Below are 19,933 nucleotides of genomic sequence, written 5' to 3'. Positions count from 1 at the left end.
AGTGCTGGGCCCTTGCACTCATGTAGGAAACCTGGATGAAGCTCCTGGCTCCTGGTTTCAGCCTGGCCATGCCAAGTTGTTTCAGCCATCTGGGGAGTGAACCAGCAGATGGAAGATCTCTGACTCTTCCTCTCTTTGTAACTCTTTCAAATAAGTAAATAGATCTTAAAAAGAAAATCTGTCTCTCCCTAACTTCTGACTTTCAAATAAATGTCTTTATTTAAAGAACTTGTCTATACATGAAATAAAAATAAGATTTTCTATACCTCTTAAGCTTATTATTCACATCAGAACAATATAACTGAATTGCCATACAACTGAAATTTTTAGAGTCAGGTTAGAGGTATTTTATAGAAAAAAGAGATTTTAAGTTAAACACAGTATCAATGTGGCAACTTTATGAAAACATACCTCTTCTTTACGCTTGGCTTCTAATTCTTCAAGCCGCTTTATCCGTTCTTCCTCTTCTCTTTTCTGTCTTTCTTCTTCTTCTTTAAGCTTAGCCAGAGCTTCTTGCATAGCTTTAACAGTGGCTTTGCTAGGTCCTTTTTTCTTCTCTTTCTCTTTCTCTTCCTTTTCCCCTTTCTTTTTCTTCTTATCTTTTTTCTTTTTGTCTCCTTCATTGTCATCTAACAAAAAAGAGAAGTGTTTAAGAAAAAAAATAGTTATTTCCTATGACATGATGGGCAAAGACCATCCAGAACTCAAAGACCATAATGGGCTATGGCTGATGCTAGCAGCAGGCTAGGGTCTCCAGGCATGAAGATGTCCTGAGCACCTGAGTACCCAAAGCTGCTGAGCAGCTCACCTGATGGTGCTCGTCTGAGGGTTCCTGACAAATACCACAAAGTAGAAGGAGCCGTCAGCAGGGAGAGGGCAATACTCTATGTCAGGGATCTCTTCATTTTTGGCACCTGAACAGAGTGGCTGGCATGTGAAATACTTGTCTGAAGTTCCAATGAACAGAATGAACTAATTCCCAACTAAGTTCTGTAATGAGTTTTACTTCTGTAAAATGGAGATGAGAATTATGTCTATAGTAAGGGATATTAGGAGGATAAAATACAAAAATATAACTAATCTTCAAGAACTCTGAAGAATTCAAAGTTATGAAGCATAGAATAGGCATTTGATGCAGAGGTTAAGACACAGTTGGGACACTTGCAGTCCATACTGGAGCACCCAACCCCTAACATCAGCTTGCTAAACTAAGGCAGATCCTGGGAGGTAACAATGATACCTCAAGTAACTGGGTTCCTGTCAACCATGTTGGAGACTTGGATTGAGCTCCCAGTTCCAGGCTTCAGCCTCGCCCAGACTTGGTCATTAGGTGCATTTGAGAGTAGACCAGAGAATAGAAGCAAGTGCAGGCACTCTCTCTGCCTTTCTAATAAGTGAACAAAAATATAAAAAAATAAAAATTATGACACTACTTTCATGGTTTCTATTCAAAGATGAACAAAAAATAAAAATCCCAGTGAGCAAAAGAGGCCAATTTTCCCATTAAAGGTTTTCTCTCTAAAACCAATTCTCAAGCTTAAGAATACAACTTTTTCAAAAAGTTCATGGAAAATGGCTAAGTTCCTTCTTAAAAAATGCATTTTCCATGAATTTAAGATCCATAATATGCAGATTTCACAAAGTATTTTGCACCAAAATAAACTTATCTTTTAATTCCACTTTCCACAAGCTTTTTAAAGTACTGCTGTATATATATATATTTTTCCTATATTTTTATTTATTTGAAAGGCAGAGCTACAGAAAGAAGGAGGGAGAGACAGAGAGAAAGGTTTTCCATCTGCTGGTTCACTCTCCAAATGGCCACAATGATGGAACTGGGCCAAAGCCAGGAGCCAGACCCTCCTCTGAGTCTCCCATATGGGTACAGGGGCCCAAGCACTCAACCATCTTCCCCTGCTTTCCCAGGCCATAAGCAGAGAGCTGGATGGGAAGAGGAGCAGCTGAGACAGGAACTGTTTTCATTCTAAATAAAGGAAGGAAATTAGCTAGAATGCTTCTTTTTCTTAATTGGCTCTGGAACAAAAACTTGGCTTATGTTGCTTAAAAGACCAATTAATTTCAGCCTAAGGTTGTTGATCTGACAGGTTGAACTGGCCTTTTAAGAACAGGGAAGAGTGAGTTGTGGCATGACAGGTTAGGCCATCTCCTGCTTCCCTGGAAGCTGGCGTCAGAGCGCAAGTTCAAGTCTCTGCTACTCTGCTTCCCTTCTAGCCTCTACTTGTATGAACAGGAAGACAGCAGAGGAAGGCCCATTAGGATAATATTCCTGGCTTCAGCATGTCCAGAACCTAGCTGTTACAGCCCTTTGGGGATCAAAGATCTGTCTCCCCCACACCCCTTCTTGCTCTGTAGCTCTTTCAAGTAAATAAATCTTTAAAGGAAGAAAGAAAAAAAAATAGAATTCAATGATACTATCTGACACCAAGTCATAAGAATAAATTTTTCATTAGGCAACTTCCAGTCTTTCTATCAGCAAAGTAAGTTTGCAGTGAAATTCCATAAAACGTCCAGCCTGTACCCAAACCACTTGAATGATATTTCATACTATGCATATAAATGTTTAACCATGCAAGTCAAGTCAAAGAGTACTTATATGTATTTTTTAAAACGTTTCCTACATTCAAGTATTTCTGTAGCCAAGGACAAATAACAAGACGACTTTGGGGGCACAAGGTCACCACTCAGGTATCAGTCAGAAGCCTCAGCTCCTTCCTCGGCATCACTAACCTTCTGCAGCTGCCGGAGTCTCTCCTCTCTCCTCAGAGGCAGGGGCTGCTCCAGCATCAAGGACCACTTTGGATTTTACAGCTTCCTCTTCAGATTTCTTTTGAGATTCTTTTTGTTTGCTTTGATCTTTTTTACCTGATTCTAACTCTTCTTTCTCTTTCAGTTTCCGCAGTTTCGCTTTCTCTTCATCTCGTTTTTTTCTCTCACGCTCTTTCTTTTCTGCCTTCTTTTGAGCCACTGTCTTAATTTTGAAGGAGGAATCGTCGTCTTCATTCCCACTCTCTATATTAGGACCCGGCTTGTTCTTTTGGTTTTTTTTCTGTCCTTTTCTAGACTGCAAGAATTCATCTGATTCATCGGCACTTTCACCTGAAGAATTCACCCTGGAACGCTGTTTAATCCTTTTACTGTTATCCTCATCCTCTTCTGACCCATCCCACTTCTTATTTGATTTTTGAGCTTTCCCTTTAGGTTTTTTGGAAAGTTTATTAAAATCATCATCATCATCACTCCCAGAGTACATTTCCACTTTTGCTTTTGCAGTCTTTTTAGATTTTGAATCTTTATCTTCTGATTCTTCACTATCATTATCATCAAAACTTTGTTTTTTGCCCTTCTGTCCTTTCTTTTTTTTATCTTGTTTTGAAGTGGACTCATCTTCATTGTTTTCTGTTGGCTAAAAAACGTCCACTATTAGAACATTAACAATTGGATTTCATTCCTTAAAAATAACTGTAGGGCAGGTATTTAGGCTAGGGATTAAGACACCAGTTAAGATGTCCACATGCCACACTGAAGTACATGGATTCAATTTCCATTTCTACCTCCCAACTCCAGCATCCTGCTATCACAACCCTAGAAGGCAGACATGATGGCTCAAGTAACTGGCTTCCTGCCACCTACATGGGAGATCTGGAGTGAGTTCCCAGTTCCCGGCTTCACCCCTACCAGCAATTAAGGGTATCTGGGGAGTGAACCAGTGGATAGGAATGTGTGTGCTGTCTGCCTCGCAAATAAATAATTTTAAAAATAACAATTGAGGCCTCTCGGAGTCATGTGCTTCATTAAAAAAAATCTTAAACATTAAAAACATGTAAACATTTTAAAAACATCTCAAAAAAATGTTAAAATAAGGATTTTTTAAATAAGAACAGAAAACTCATCCAAGCACCAGTGGCTACCATAAGCCTTGAAAGCATTTCCTATGCAAGGCACTGTACACTTCAGAATGCAGGTTCTGCGAAACACTGTTGAGTTTACTCATTTCTTCAAAGGACATATGAAGCATAACAGAAGAATGGAAAACTCATCACTTTCCCATTATTTTAAGGCTTATCCAAATTCAACAGGTGAAACAGAATACACAGAATTAGAGATGAAGATGAGAGATGTCTTTTCAGATATACCAATTTTATGAACAGGCAACATACCATGGGATATCTTTAGATTCCTGTACACAGCATCTTTATTATCATCTGTGAAAGGTTTTAAAATACACTATTTTTCCTAATCTGGCATCAGATTTTATAGAGACTTTGAATTAACATGTGTACATTGCTGACAAGTTTCTAAATACAGCTCTCTAGACCAGTTCCCAGAAGCATGAATAGATTATCAATATGAATGTGTAACAACAATCTGTCTTTCACCTTCACTGCAGCAGTTTCTCTGTCAGCTTTGATGCCTTGAGCTTCCAAAGATAATTCTTCCAGTTCTTTCAGGATATCATCTTCACTAGAAAAGGATTAAAATATATTTTGAACCACTGTAATAGTTGACTAGGTGGATCTAGTGCCAAAACTAATAAAAGTCAGATGTATTAAAACACACTTACTCAAAGTCCTGCTTTTTTTTCTCCTTTTTCTTTTTCCCCTTTGACTTTTGAGGTTCCTGGTCCTTGGCAGCACCAGCTCCTTCTATTTCTGCAGCCAAGGCATCAAGATCAATGTCATCCTTGGCACTTAAATGAAAACAAAGACCCATATATTACTCAAGAATAAAATAATCTACCACATACGATTACACAGAAATTTTTAACATTTTAACCCTTTTCATGCATCAGCAGCATACTGTATCTGACTGGAATTACTGATAGAATGTAGAAGATAAAATAAGTTTTATTTCTTATATATCAATAACACATCTAAATATTAGACCCTTGTCCACTGTTTTATTTCTAACTACAGACACTGTACAGTGAGAAAGAACTTCAGAGAACACTTACTGTATTATCTCATTTTACCAATGAGAAGACTAAATGCATTGCGAAAAGTTTGACTATGCAGTCAAGTCTGAATCGGAATAGTTCACTGAATAAAACTAGAACAACCAAAAACTCAGAAACAAATGTGCTCTCAATCTTTCACATTTCTGCTTTAAATTTGATTCCATTCTAAAATGCCCTCCTCTGCCCTAATATTACTTGATGGTAAACAAAGCTATTTCCAGTCAAAACCTATAGACAAAGGTCAGTCTGAGCTACACAATGAATCAAGAAGGGCACAATAAGAAAACAAAGAGCTCATGTAAATGGCTCCACAGATGGCTGACTTATAAAGATGCTTTACTTCAGTAAAGACAGTTTCTAAGGAGATATAAGTAACTTCTATCTATGTAATTCAAAGATTATAAAACAAGACATTGAGGATATAGGATTTATCCTCCAGGAGCTTAGCAGGGGAGATAAACAGCAAACCAGTAAACCAAGAACTGCAAAATGCTAAGCAGCACGAAGTGAAACAATTTAATGCTTTTATAAATAGCTGGCCAAAACTGACATAAATTCTGTTTTTCCTATACTTTAGACAGTTTAACACGGAATGGCTGTAGAGTACCAAATGGGAAAGTTAGAGGGTTCTTAGCAGAAGAGAAACCTAGAGCCAAGGACTAAAGGAAGAGCAGAAGTTACAGAAGCAAAGGGAGGGTTGCTTATCAGACAAAGCAAGCACAAAAACCTAAAGGCAACAAAACACATGGTTTCTGATATCTAAGCCACCTAAGAAGTCCTTGTGCAGTATGGGTATCTTAACCTTACAAGCTGTAGGCAATCAGAAAGCAAGGGAATGTTTTTAGTACTTCCAGGTAATTGTGTGCTGCAGTTGAGTATTCTTTTTTTTTTTTTAAAGATTTATTTATTTGAAATGCAGAGTTACAAAGAGAGAGGAGAGGCGAGAGAGGGGGCGAGAGGGCGAAGGCGAGATCTTCCATCTGCTGGTTCACTCCCCAATTTGCCTCAAGGGCTGGAGCTGAGCCGTTCACAAGCCAGGAGCCTCTTCCGGGTCTCCCTTGCAGGTGCAGGGGCCCAAGGACTTGGGCCATCTTCTACTGCTTTCCCAGGCCATAGCAGAAAGCTGGATCAGAAGTGGAGCAGCTAGGACTCAAACCAGTGCCCATATGGGATGCCGGCGCTTCAGATCAGGGCGTTAACCCGCTGTGCCACAGCGCCGGCCCGAGTATTCTTTTTAAAGAGTTTGCCCAGGAACACAAGACAGACATGAGATTTGAAACCAATAATTCTGCTTACATAGCAAGAGCTCTTAATCCTGTTAATATACTCAAATTTCAAATTCTGGAGGCTATCTATAGTATGAGTAGCAAGACTGAATCCTGCTTAGTCAGGAAGCAGGGAGACTAGTTAGGGACTTATATTTTAACCAGAAGCTGCTCTGCCTTTAGGACTTAACTACCTGCTGCTCCAGAGTCCAGATGCCACTGCACTAATGCTTCTCCAGGGCTTGAGCATATTCTAGGCCATCCTCTGCTCAAAGTTCTTGCGTTCGACTGCTTGCAGTTCTGCACTTACTGAAGGGCTATTATGGCGAGCCTGAGGGGTGAATGCTTTTTCTAATCCAAGTATCTTTACTGCATCTTTTTCCACTTTTTATTCTGTTAACAATATGTACTTTGAGGGCACTATGGATCCCCACTATGTTTTTCATGATCTATGGGTGAAGGCTGAAACACCTTAAGTGGAATTTTTCATTTTTTAAGTGTGTCATGAATCCAATTTACACAAATGACAAATCCCAAGTTCTGTCACAATCTGTAGTATAGCTTCGGGCCTTTAAACTACTTAGTTCAAAACCCCTACCCTAACTGTAGTAACTGTTTTCTTCAGAGGAAGCACCCACTGCATGTTCACACTGAACTTTCTGGGCAACTGATTTTTCACAAAGGTAACAAAAATAACAATATAGGAAGGGCAGGAGCAGGCATTGAGGCCAAGCAAGTTAAACCACCAACTGAGATGCCTGCATCCCATACTGGCATACTGACTCAAGTCCAGGCTACTGCACTTCCAATGTATCTCCCTGCTAAGGTCAACAAGCAGTGGAAGTAGTGGATGAAGGCTCAAGTACTTGAGTCCCAACCCACATGGAAGTCATGGACGAAGTTCCTGCCTCCTGGCTTCAGCCTGCCCCACCACCTCTGGCTGTCGTGGAGCGCACTAACAGATGGAAGAGAGGGCTCCTGCGTGCTCTCTCAAACAAATCTTTGTTTTTTAACTGTAGGATGGATAGTCTTTTCAACAAAGGGTGCTGGGGCAAATGGGCCTCCAAACACACAAAAAATGAGCATGAACCTCATTCCTTATATAAGAATGAATTCAAGGTGCAGGCGTTTAGTGCAGCCCCTGAAGACGGTTCACATACTCAAGGATACACGCATTCCATACCACAGTGCCTGGATTTGAATGCCAGTTCTGTTTCCTACTAATGTGTACCACGGGAGGCAGTGGTGATAGTGATAATCAAGTACTTGGGTCCCTGACATTCACATGAGGACCCAGGATTGAGTTCCAGGCTCCTAACATGTCCCAGCCCCACTCCATGGGCATTTGGGGAATTTGGGGAGTGAACTAGCAGATGGGAGATCATTCACTCATTCTCATTCTCTCTCGCTTACTCTCCTACCCTTCCTCTCTTCAAAAAAAAAAAAAAAAAAAAGCTTTAAAATTTTTTCATAGTGTGAACTCAAAATACAAGATGCATTGAAGAGAAAACCATAGAAGTACAAAACTTTCAGGAAAAATATAAAAAATTTCTGGGTTCCAGCACTAGGCAAAAGAGCTAAGACCTAAAATTAAAGGCACAATTCAAAAAAAGTTCCAACTCATCAAAACTAAAACCTTCTGCTGTAGAAAAAGCCACATGAAGGCAATGCAAATACAAACCACACTGTGGGAGAAAATATTCACAAGCCACACACCTGAAAAAAGACTAATCTCTCAAAACCAACAGTAAAAATCCAAACAATCCAGTTCGAAAAATGGGGAAAAAACATAAAAATATTGCACTGAAGAGGATCAGATATTCTACTTCATTCACCATTTGGAAAAGGCAAATTAAAACCACAATGGAGATATCACTATATATATAAAAAAAAAAAAAAGTGCAATCCTGTCAAATAGTGATAATAATGATTCTAAGGATACAGAGGAACTAGGTAACTTGTACATTGCTGAGAGAAACGTAAAATGAAATAGCCACTCTGGAAAACAATTCATCAGCTTTTGTTTATAAGACTAAAAATCTACTTACCATACAACCCAGCACTCCTGTACATTTACCCATAAGCAACAAAACTTTATACTCAGAGAAAGGTAGACAAATGTTTGTAGCAACTTTATTTCCAACAGCCAGAAACTGGAAACAACCTATATGTCCTTCAATAGGTAAACAAATAAACTGTGAATAGCATTCCATGAAATGCTATTCAGCAACAAAAAGTAACCAACTACTGATATGTGAAAGCAATCTGGATATATCTCAAGAGAATTAGACTGAGCAGAAATAAGTTAACCACAAATGTTACATACATACATCAATCTACTTATACAACATTTTTAGAAGGAAAAAATTTTAGGAATGTAGAACAGATTCATGGTTACCAGTGGTTCCAGACAACAAAGGAGTATGCAGATGGAAGACAAGTAGGATTACAGACAACATTCTGCATCCTGCCTGTGGTAATGGATATACAAATCTATACATGTGATAATGTGATTTGGAACACATATACACAATCAAGTACAAATGAAACTAACAAATCTGAATACCATCAGTGGATTATCACTGTCAACATCTGAGTCATTATGTAGCACAGTTTTGCAAGATACAACCTTTGGGGAAAACTAGGTAAAGGGTATACAGATCTCTTTGTATTATTTTCCACAAATGCACATATAATTATCTTCAGATAAAAAGTAAGCCAAAGACTGAGAAAACACTGGCAATATACAGATGAAGGATTTGTCTGTAAAATATAAAGAACTCCTACAAGCCTAAATCAAAAAATACAAAATTTTAAATGGAAAAATTTGAATATACATACACATTACCAATGGCATCCAAGAATGGTAAAGATACACATGACAAAACAGTTGGCACCCTTGACCAAAAAGAATACATAAATATACAACCACAACTAGATATCACCATGCAGCCACTAGAATGACTCAAATTAAGGACTAATTTCAAAGTGATGATAGATGATGAGAAGCTACTGAAAAAAATCACACATCCCTTCAAGGAAATATAAAAACAGCACAGCCACTTTGGAAAACAGTTTGGCAGCTTCTCAAAGTTAAGCCACCACTAGAAGACCCAGCGATCCCACTCCTAGGTATTTACCTAAGAGAAATGAAAATGGATGTCCACACAAAGACTTGTACTCGAATGTTCAAAGCAGTTTTATTCATAACCATCAAAAGCTGGAAACAACCCTAATTTTCATCTACCAGATGACTTATAAACAAACTATTATTTACTTATATAATGGAATACTACTCAGTGATAAAAGGGAAAAACTAGTTACATGCCCTAAAAATAGATGAATCTCAGTCATTATACCATGGGAAACCCAGTCAGCCAACAGACTATATATTCTACATTCTATTCATAGGAATTTCTAGAAAAGGTCAAAGTAAAGTGACTAACCAGTCAAAAGCCAGTTTAAGGAGAAAACATTGCTTATAAAAGGTAATGAGAGAACTTTCTGAGGTACAGAAAAACTGTATATCATGCTGTGGATAAAGATGTGCTACTGCATACATTTAACTGATCTCACACATGAAATGTGAATTTTATGTCAGGCATGCCTCAAAAAGACAAAAAAGTGTTAAATTTGATTCTCTAGAAATAGTATTTAAATAGTTAATGGAGCAAGTGTTTTGCCGAGTGGTTAAGATGCTGGCATCCTGAGGGCCTGGCATTGTGCCATAGCAGGTAAAAGCCACTGTCTTTAACAAGGGCACCCCATATGGTTGCTGGTTCATGTCCTGGCTGTTCCACTTATAGTCCAGCTCCCTGCTAATGGTCTGGGAAAAGCAGCAAAGACGTCCCAAGTGTTTGGGCCCCTGCCACCCACGTCAGAGACCTGGATGAAGCTCTTGGTTTCACTGGCTCAGTGCTGCCTGTTGCAGCCATGTGGGGAGTGAACCAGCAGATAAAAGATCTCTCTTTGTAACTCTGCTTTTCAAAAAAAATAAACAAATCTTTAAAAAAAAAATATGCTGGCATCTAATATCAGAATGGCTAGGTCTGATAACCATCTCCTGCTGACTCCAGGTTCCTGCTAATGCAGACATGGGAAGCAGAGGCTCAAACAACTGGGTTTCTGCCACTCATGTGGGAGATATTCTGTAAAGTTCCCAGCTCTGTTTCATCCCGGCTGAGCCTTAGCCATGGTGGACATCTGGGAAATGAATGAGCAGATGGAAGCTGTCTCTGCCACTCTGCCTCTCAAATAGGAAAAAAACAGAACAGTTTAGAAATAAGTTAGAGGGATGGTCATTTGGTCTAGTGGTTAATACACCAGTGTCTTATATAGGAGTACGTGGGTTTGATACCTAGGGCTCTAGTTCCTGACTCCATTCTCCTGCCAATGCAGACCCTGGGAGGCAGATGATGGCTCAGGTAGCTGGATCCCTGCCACCTACACAGGAGAACTGGATTGAATTCCTGGCTACCACCTTTGGCCCAGTCTAGTCCTGGCTATTCTGAGCATTTGGGGAGTGCACTAGCAGATGTAGGACTTCTCGTCTTTACCTGACTTGTCACTTTACCTTTCAAATACATACTTTTGTACTATTGCATAGTACAATGTAATGCAAGAGATAAGTACTACATCACCTACCACAAAATTAAACCTAATCCCTTATTTTCTAAATATCTGATAAAGTGACAATAAGAATAAAAATATAAGCATCATCTTATAAACCCAAAATACATAATCTAAGTTCCTATGTATTACAGATTCTAACATATCTGACAGTAAAGTCGGTCTAGCACAGCTTTTACAAACTGGAGTATGCTCAACAAAAGCGGGGGGAAGGAGAGGCAGGAACACAGGGTTGTAGGAGATTTTAGGAGCCTGTAAATCCTAAGTAACTTCTAATTTATCCACTTTTATTTTTAATTTGGAAATAAAGATTTAAAACAAATCTGTACCACATGGATCTGTCACAGAACATCAAACCAACGTTTTATTTACAAATCTCCACTAGGTTGTCTCAGGTTGACTAAAACAAAACAAAACAGATCAGGTACAGACTTAACACATAAACTAATTCTTGTCAAGATGACATAATATAAAGTTCAAAATCACCAGTTCAGGGGACAGCGCTGTGGTGCAGCGGGTTAACGCCCCTGGCTTGAAGTGCCAGCATCCCATATGGGTGCCGGTTCAAGATTGGCTGCTGCACTTCCCATCCAGCTCTCTGCTATGGCCTGGGAAAGCAGTGGAGGATGGACCAAGTCCTTGGGCCCCTGCACTGGTGTGGGAAACCCGGAGGAAGCTCCTGGCTTTGGATTGGTGCAGCTCTGGCCGTTGCGGCCAATTGGGGAGTGAGCCATTAGATGGAGGACCTCTCTCTCTCTCTGCCTTTCCTGGCTCTGCTCTGTGTAACTCTTTCAAATAAATAAATATTTAAAAAGATCACCAGTTCAGATTTTAAAGTGTCCAAAAAACCCAATTTTATGGGGCCGGTGCAATGGCATAGTGGGTAAAACTGCTATCTGTATTGCTGGCACCCCATATGGGCGGCAGTTCAAGTTCCAGCTGATCCACTTCCCATCCAGCTCTCTGCTATGGCCTGGGAAAGCAGTGGAGGATGGACCAAGACCTTGGGCCCCTGCACCCGCGTGGGAGACCCGGGGGAAACTCCTGGCTCCGATCCAGCTGTTGCAGCCATCTGGAGAGTGAACCAACAGATGGAAGACCTCTCTCTTTCTCTGCCTCTACCTCTCTGTAGCGCTGCCTAATAAACATTTAAAAAAAATTTAGCTATACCAGTAAGCTGAACTCAGATGAAGTCATTTATAGAAGTCAATACACCCACAGAGGAAATAGTCATTTAAAAATTACTACTCAGAGTTGCAGAACAAGTAGCATCCCTATCATCTTGTCAAAAAAAAAAGTAAAATTTAGGGCAGGCACTTGGCACAGCAGTTTTTAAACTCTCCTCCTGTATTGGAGTACCTGGATTTGAATACCAGTCCCACTTCCAAATCCCAGTTTCCCTGGGACACATGCAGGAGATGGCTGAAGTACCTGGATCCCTGCCACCCGTCTGGGAGATCAGGACTAAGTTCCAGCCTCCCAGCTTTGGACTGATACAGTCCTGTGCGCCCTGGGCACCTGAGGAATGAACCAGCAGACAGAGGTCTCCCTCTGCCTTTGAAATATATGTGGGAATTTTTGTTTGTTTTTAAGTCGGTAAGCATAGATGAGGTTAAAGAGAAACTGGAACCCTACACAGTTGCTTGTACAGGCAGCAGCTACTTTGGCAGTTCCTGAAAAGTTAAACTGTTCGGCAGTTCCTGAGCACAAGTAAGTTATCCTAGGATGCAGCAATTTCACTCCTAGGAATAGGTATAGCAAACAGAACTTTAAAGTTCGCATTCACACAAAAACTTGTACAATGATGTTTATGGTACTATTTACAATAGCCAAAAAGTGTTTAATAACTCCATTGCCCACCCCATCAACTGATGAATGGACAAATAAGTAATAGTTTCATAAAACAAAATCTTAGAGCATGTAGTTCTAGACTTAGAAGAAATTCCACTATAGCATCATTAGTCACATCTCACCAAAGCTCAGTACCAGAAACTAATGACTTATATTTACATTAAAATAGTAAGTCAATTGTAGTATTTAGGGACTGTTTCACAAAGTTTCTAGCTTTAAGTTTCAGAAACAGAAAAATCAAGTAAATTTTTTACATCACAACATAAGAGATACTTTTATCATCAAAGAAAGGTTCAAAAACTAGTGATTCTAAAAACTGCAACCTGGATGAAAAGAGATTCCTCTGTAGAAAAAACAAGTAGTTGAAGTTTCATTTCCATGTCTGAAACGGGAAGAAATGAAACACTAAGTCATTACTACTTTCACTTTAAACAGACAAGCTCAGAGACAGCTGTTATAAAGTTAAGGTTAAGGGACACATTCTTTAAATAATTTTCAGCACCTGTAGACAATGGCTGCCATGTTTCTTTTCTCTTCCCTTCTTAGTTAAGATCCTAAAAATCTTTAACAGTTACTTTACCAGTGAAGAGTCTACGTAGATACTAATTTTCCTTTGGGAAGTCTGTATTTTGGAGTATAAGGAGTTCTTAAACCAGCAAGAATAGCAAGGACAAAAAAGTCACGTCTGCAGTCACACTTGATTCATGAGAGGCTCTAAGCCTCAAAGCGCTGTGCTGTGCTAAAACCCAGTAAAGCTCCTATGTACCTTTCCCTCCTTCCCAGATTCTCAAAACAGCAAGGCTGCTCGTTCCACATTTAGTATTTTTATTATCAAAATTATGCAACTATTGTGGCAAATGGCAGGGCAAATAGTGCACTGCATATTTTATAAAATAGTTTCTCAACAGTGCATTTTCCTCTCAAAGCACAAGAAAGGGAGGGAAAGTCACCTATGTATCACTAATCAAGACATCTGGATTCTGCTGTAATGTCTTTCTCCCTGCTCTCCCTCATTATTTAGTCATCCATTATCATAAACTATATAACAATTAAGTCCTCACCCTTAGAAAACTACTTTTAATAATTCTAAGCTGAGTCAGACACAAGATAAATAGAAAAAAGCTTTATTATTTATCAAACACAAAGAAGAATTAAATAGTTACATTAACAGAATCAAAACTCATAACATCTAGGAGTAAGCCTAACAAAAAACACCTTAGGGTTGGTACTGTAGTACCATGGGTTAAGCTGCCACCTGCAACACCAGCTTCCCATACAGGTGCTGGTTTGAGTCCTGGCTGCTTCACTTCCAATTCAGCTTCCCACTAATGTGCCTGGGAAAACAGCAAAAGATAGCCCAAGTGACTGGGCCTTGAACTCTGCACCTGGAAGAAATTCCTGGCTCCTCACATTGGCCTGGCCCAGCCCTGGCCATTGCAGCCATTTGGGGAGCCAATTGGCAGATGGAAGATTTCTGTCTTTCCCTCTAACTCTGCCTTTCAAATAAGTAAATAAATATTTTAAAAATATACCCTAGAGATACAAATGAAGAAAATAATCTTACAGATATACAGTTACACAAATTAAGAAGCATATCATGTTATCTTTTCACTATTTTTAACACCTAGTATAATAGCTCACATTTAAGCGCTCAGAAAGTAAATATATTTCTTGAATGGAATGACTCAATACCATAAAGATATCTAGTGCCCCAAATTATCTAAATAATGTATTCCCAGGTAAAATCAATTGCAACAGAGTTTTAAAATTCATTTGAAACACAGACACATGGCTCTCTCAACTACTGATTTATTCCCCAAACGCCCATGACAGCTGAGACTGGGTCAGGGTGAAGCCAGGAGCCAGAATGCCATCTGAGTCTTCCATGTAGGTGGCAAGGAGCCAACTACCTGAGCCATTATTTGCTGCCTCCTAGGGTATGCATTAGCAGGAAGGTGGACTTAGGAGCAAAGCCTGGAATCAAACCCAGGCACTCTGATAACAGGATGTGGAATCACGAGCTTTGTCTTAACTGGTGCACCAAATGCCCACCTCACAAGAGATTCCAGGATGTACCTGCTGCTAAGTTTGCATACTCAAGTAAAGAAAAAAATCCTACGGCCATTACCATGCCCACCAACATCTCAGTTGTTCCCAGTGATTCACAAGGATTCTAAGCATCAAACATTAATGATGTTCAAGCAGCTTGGAAAATTTCTCACAAATGCTTAAATCTCATTTAGAAATCCCTAAACCAGCAGCTCAACTTTGTCCCCAAGACCTCTTTAGGGGGTGTAAACTAATCGAAGGGAATCAAAACTATTTTCAAAATAGTACCAAAAGGATGTTAGTCTTTTTCATTCTCATTTTCCCAACACTGTACAGGGAATTTTTCAGAGTCCACATGAAGTGTGATAATACAGATCAAAGGCATAGCCAAAAGGAGACTCCTGCTATCTTCTATCAAGTCAGACAGTAATTTCACAAAAATGTTTAACAATATCATTCCTCACAATTTTTGAAAACTTATTTAACAAAAGCTATTTTTAATGAAGAAATACTTTTCAGTTTTAATTTGTAATATGGCAAACATCCACAGATAAAAGTCTTTTGCAATCCTAGCTATGCAAAGGATTCCAGAGACCAAAAAGTTTGAGAACTGCTATACTAACAAAAGCAGTGACACTCACTTTCTCACTCACTACCTTACCTAATAACTGTAAGACTGGAATAAACTTAGAAGGATAAACAAAGCACAACAGGAAGTAACATCAGAAGTGGCCAGTGGCCGATTCTTCTTTCCACAGAGGTCTCCATCAGCACGCAAGGCTTACCACAAAGGTCTCTAATCTGCTTTCTTATTCCCCTATGGCAAACCAGGACTTCTTCCCCCAGCAATTTCCTAATGAGTCAGTTTAGGAACAAGCTAAACCAAGGGAACTCTCAGATTATCCATCTTTTTTTTTATCCAATATATGTTAAGTTTTAAAGTAATTCAAATATATGCAAGTGAGAAATTAATTCCTTTGTTGAACCTAGAATATATGAACTACAAGATGAGTCTCCTTTTCCAACAGGCATGAGACCCAGGAGTATTTTTAGTTTTTTTGGACTCTGAAATATTTGCATAAACAAACTGACATCTCCTGGGCATAGGACTCAAGTCTAAATATGAAATCCATTTGTTTCATATATACTTTATACACACCTGAAAACTTTATACATCATTTTAATTAACTTTGCGCATTAAACCAAGTTTCACAGTGTGGAATTTTCCACTGTGGCATTTGCCAGCGTCAAACACCTTTGGATTTTGGCGCCTACAGCCTTGTACTGCACCATGGACCGTTCCCTCTCTGGGAGCTCTGCAGAGCCAGCTACACTCACAACCTACAGGCCAGGTTCCTTAAGTGGATCACAGCGCTTTCTATCGCAAGGCCCCTGCTACCCCGATCACACTCGACTGTCGTCGTCTAAAGGTTGAGCAGCTGCCTCAGAAACAACCAGAACTTCCACAAAAGGAAGGGATTTTGTCATTAATAACCAGAATACTATCTGTAGTGAAAAGCAAATAGCGGAGTCATCCTGCCCAGAGCAATGACGTGCTGAATGGCTCCTAAATGACATCCTCACCTCCATAACCGACTGCAGGACTACTGAAATAACCATCTTTTTCTCTACATTGGGGGAAAATGAGGAGAGAAGGGGAAGATGGTAGTGCAGGGGAGTGATTTGTATAAATCCTAGTTATTAAGGTAACATAACAGAGTCCTCAAAACCTAAAAATCTAACTGTCCTGTTTAGTTAACACTTTTAAATACTCAGGGATCCTTTTAAAAGAGAAAAAAGGGGCTGGTGCTGTGGCGCAGCGGGTTAAAGCCCTGACTTGCAGTGCCACATCCCATATGGGTGCCAATTCAAGTCTCGGTTGTTCCACCTCCAATCCAACTCTATGCTATGGCCTGGGAAAGCAGTAGAAGATGGTCCAAGTCCTTGGGTCCCTGCACCCACGTGGGAGCCCCGGAAGAAGCTCCTGGCTTCAGATTGGCGCAGCTCTGGCCATTGCAGTCATTTGGGGAGTGAACCAACAGATGGAAGACCTCCCTCCCTCTCTCTGGCTCTACCTCTCTGTAACTCTGCCTTTCAAATAAATAAAATAAGTCTTTAAAAAAGAAAAAGAAAAATACCAGAAAGAAGAATTGGAGACTAATGGTAAGAAAGAAAAAAGTCGGTCTTGATCCTTTCCTCTCTGCACACACCAGCAGAACATTCACTGCACTGTGTAAAGGGAGAGCAGGATATCACCGGAACATCCAAGGTATCATCAGGCAAACTCAGCACAGGGAGGTTTTGAAAAGGAATGGAAGCACTGCCTTAAACTGCTTCACCTGAATCCTATCCTTTGTCTCAAGAGTTTCCCCAAGTGAAAGAAAAACTCGCTAAACATCTTATCAATATCTCATTGTCAGAGTAACAGAAGCTGCAATAAAATGTGATCTTTCAACAAAGATCTAGAATGAAAAAATGTAGACAAGAATACTACATCGCAGTCACTGATGCAACAGAACATGTTAGACGAATAAAATTAGATGAAATAAAACTAGAAATCAACATCGAGTGGCTAACAAGCTAAAATAAGGAATAATTGCACATAAGGGTTAAGAACAGTCAACCTATTTTAAGTTCTTTCCAAAAACTTAAAAGCCTCATCTTGGTAAGTAGCAAGCAAGAGTTCACTTCTCGCCCAGTTCTGCCCAGCTTAGGAGAGCCTGGAAGGGGAGGGGAGGCAGGATGACAGCAAAATCTTTAAAGCGGGGATCTTTCTACAGGAGAATTCAGAACATTTTTCTCATTTTGTCTAATAAGAACAGTAATCCTCAAACAGGACCTTCTCCCCCCAGACTTTCTACCCAGGCGCGATTTGGGTTCCTATGATAAATATGCGAAATAATCTTGAAGAAAGACTACTGACAAACACGATGGGGGAAAAAACAGACTCACAAAGCCGGAGACCTTCCCTTTCCTCACCTTTAATAACTCCTGCGGAACCAAAGCAAAAGAGCCAAGCAGTTCTGGCCAAGGGGGCACAACTTCGGGATTTCTTAGGTACAATTTTAAACTCAAGAAAAGAAGTCCATGAAGCATTTTTAAAAATATATATAAATGTCATATTGATATGTGAGAAGATAAATGTGTGTTTTTAAATTACACTGCAACTGCTTTCCCTTCAGCATGAGCTAAAAAATAAAGACCACAGATTGGTTTCAGGAGGTGAAAAACCCAGTAGCACTGCTCCTACACTACCCAACCAGTCATTTAACAAGCTCTGGTGTTTGCAATTTGAACATCACACCATCCAGGGAAATCTTTATGAATCAATAAGACATTCAATTTTCTCTAAAAATACAGACAAAAATAAATATCTGCCCTCCTGTTGGCTTTTTCCTTTGTAAAAGAGTCTGGACCGTCAAACTAGAAATATAACATATGCATGTATTTTTCAATCTGAAGAATACACTTGTACAACTGTGACCCAAAGAAACCAATCTGGAAAACAAATTTTAATAAGTCAATCAGGAAAATTGGAAAACCGAATGTCTGATAACATTTAAGGAAGCACTATCGGTGTTCTTTAGGTCTGATGGTGACATACGGTCGTGTTTTATATTTCTGTGCTTTCTTTTTCATTAGTTTCTCTATCAGATACACCTGATAGAGCTACAAATGAAAGGCTACCCAGATCTGCTCTGAAATATCCAGCAAGTGGAACCAGCAGAATTTGCGGGCGGTGCTAGCAATGACACAATTCATTCACGAACTTCCATTATATCTATTCTGGTGTTTGCATACAGCTAAAATTTTTTCTGATTATTAAAAAAAAAAGTATCCCATGCAACAGAAACGTATCCAAAGTACAGAAATGTGTGTCCACTAAACCTCTCAGAATTAAGTTCATCTCGTTTGAATAGACGTTCTGTGCTCCAAATCAATTAACTTCCTCCGATACACCTGAAACTGAAACAGAGGGCGCTCCTTGTCAACCACGTAAGTGCTAAGTGAGCCAACAATCCAGGGTTCCCATTTTACTTAGGAACTTGATTTTAACCTCAAGACCTCTTACTGTGGGTCCGAATGATGAACTAGCACACGTTTTGTTGTCTTCCGAGTCTACCTCACTGTCCCCTGGTATTTAAACTAAGTTTGGCACAAAGGTGAAAAGTAACAGATGTCGCTCACTCCCAGGAAGTAAACTCTTCCGATGAAAAGGAGAGAGCACTCCATCGAACGTAACACAGAGAAATGTTCCAAAAATCGGGTAGCAACGTTACCCACCCCCACCCACCAAAAAAAAAAAAAAAAAAAACCTTTTCAGTGGCCAGAACCGAGCGACCCTGGTGGGTTCGCTTCATCTCCTCGTCCTTTCTTAGGGGAGGTGCTAGAGAGCAAAATTTACCAAAAGACAGGCCGGAAGAAGGCAGGCGGGAGGCGTGGAGTCGGACAATCAGTCCTTAAATCATCCAGCAGTCAGCCCACAACGCGCTGAAGTGCCAGGGCAGCGCGCTCCTGAGGGGGTCCCCGCGACTCCGGCGCGCCAGAGTGGAACACCCCGCGGGCCGGGGGCTCCCTTCTCTGCCCCCCCCCTACTCACAAAGGCACAGAAAGAACTCGTCCCCAACTCAGCCCGAAACGCCAGCTCCCGGCCGCCCGGGCCCCCAGCCCTCCCCGCTCCTCAGGCCGGGGGGCGGCGGGGAGGCCGAGCCCCGCCGGGAGGCCCCGCCCGCCGCCGGGGTCTGGGATCCGCGCTGCCGCCTCTGGGGCCGGGCCCGTGGCTACCTGTCTTCGCTCTTGTTTTTCTGCTTCTTCCCCATCGCTTGTCAGCGGTACTCGCGACTCCAACCCCTCTATCCGGTCTCTCACAGACCCACCGTCCCCCCCGCCGACTTGGGGCTCCACTCCGCTCCGCGCTGCCGCCTCTCGCACCCGGCTCTCCACAGACGCGCGCACTGGGACAGGGCACATATGGTGTGGGCTCTCAGTGCGCAAGCGCATCGCCCCGCCGCCTCGGCGTGGGGACGCAAGGCGCGGCTCATCGAGAGCTGCGCGGCAGATAGAGCGTCCGCAGCTGCCCGGCCGGCCAGGCAGGAGCCCGAGCGCCCCCTGCCCGCACGCGTGCGCCTTGCACCGACGCCCGCGCGCCTTTCAGGTTCTAGAA

The 19,933-nt window shown here is 40.9% G+C and overlaps 1 protein-coding gene across 1 annotated transcript in view; it reads right to left on the bottom strand.

Moving 5' to 3' along the window:
* EIF5B (eukaryotic translation initiation factor 5B) overlaps nt 1-19,761 on the bottom strand; it is a 51,691-nt gene extending 31,930 nt beyond the window's left edge. The window contains exons 1-5 of the mRNA XM_062209955.1: nt 19,555-19,761; nt 4,583-4,708; nt 4,398-4,482; nt 2,749-3,424; nt 412-629 (exon numbers count right to left, since the gene is read on the bottom strand). Of these exons, the coding sequence (XP_062065939.1) occupies nt 412-629; nt 2,749-3,424; nt 4,398-4,482; nt 4,583-4,708; nt 19,555-19,589 (1,140 nt within the window). The 5' untranslated portion in view covers nt 19,590-19,761. The remainder of the gene's footprint in view (nt 1-411; nt 630-2,748; nt 3,425-4,397; nt 4,483-4,582; nt 4,709-19,554) is intronic.
* Nucleotides 19,762-19,933: the final 172 nt, after the last annotated feature.

This window comes from Lepus europaeus, chromosome 13, assembly GCF_033115175.1.
Source record: "Lepus europaeus isolate LE1 chromosome 13, mLepTim1.pri, whole genome shotgun sequence".
In the NCBI taxonomy this organism is placed as follows: domain Eukaryota; kingdom Metazoa; phylum Chordata; class Mammalia; order Lagomorpha; family Leporidae; genus Lepus; species Lepus europaeus.
This window is presented reverse-complemented; position numbering and strand designations above follow the sequence as displayed.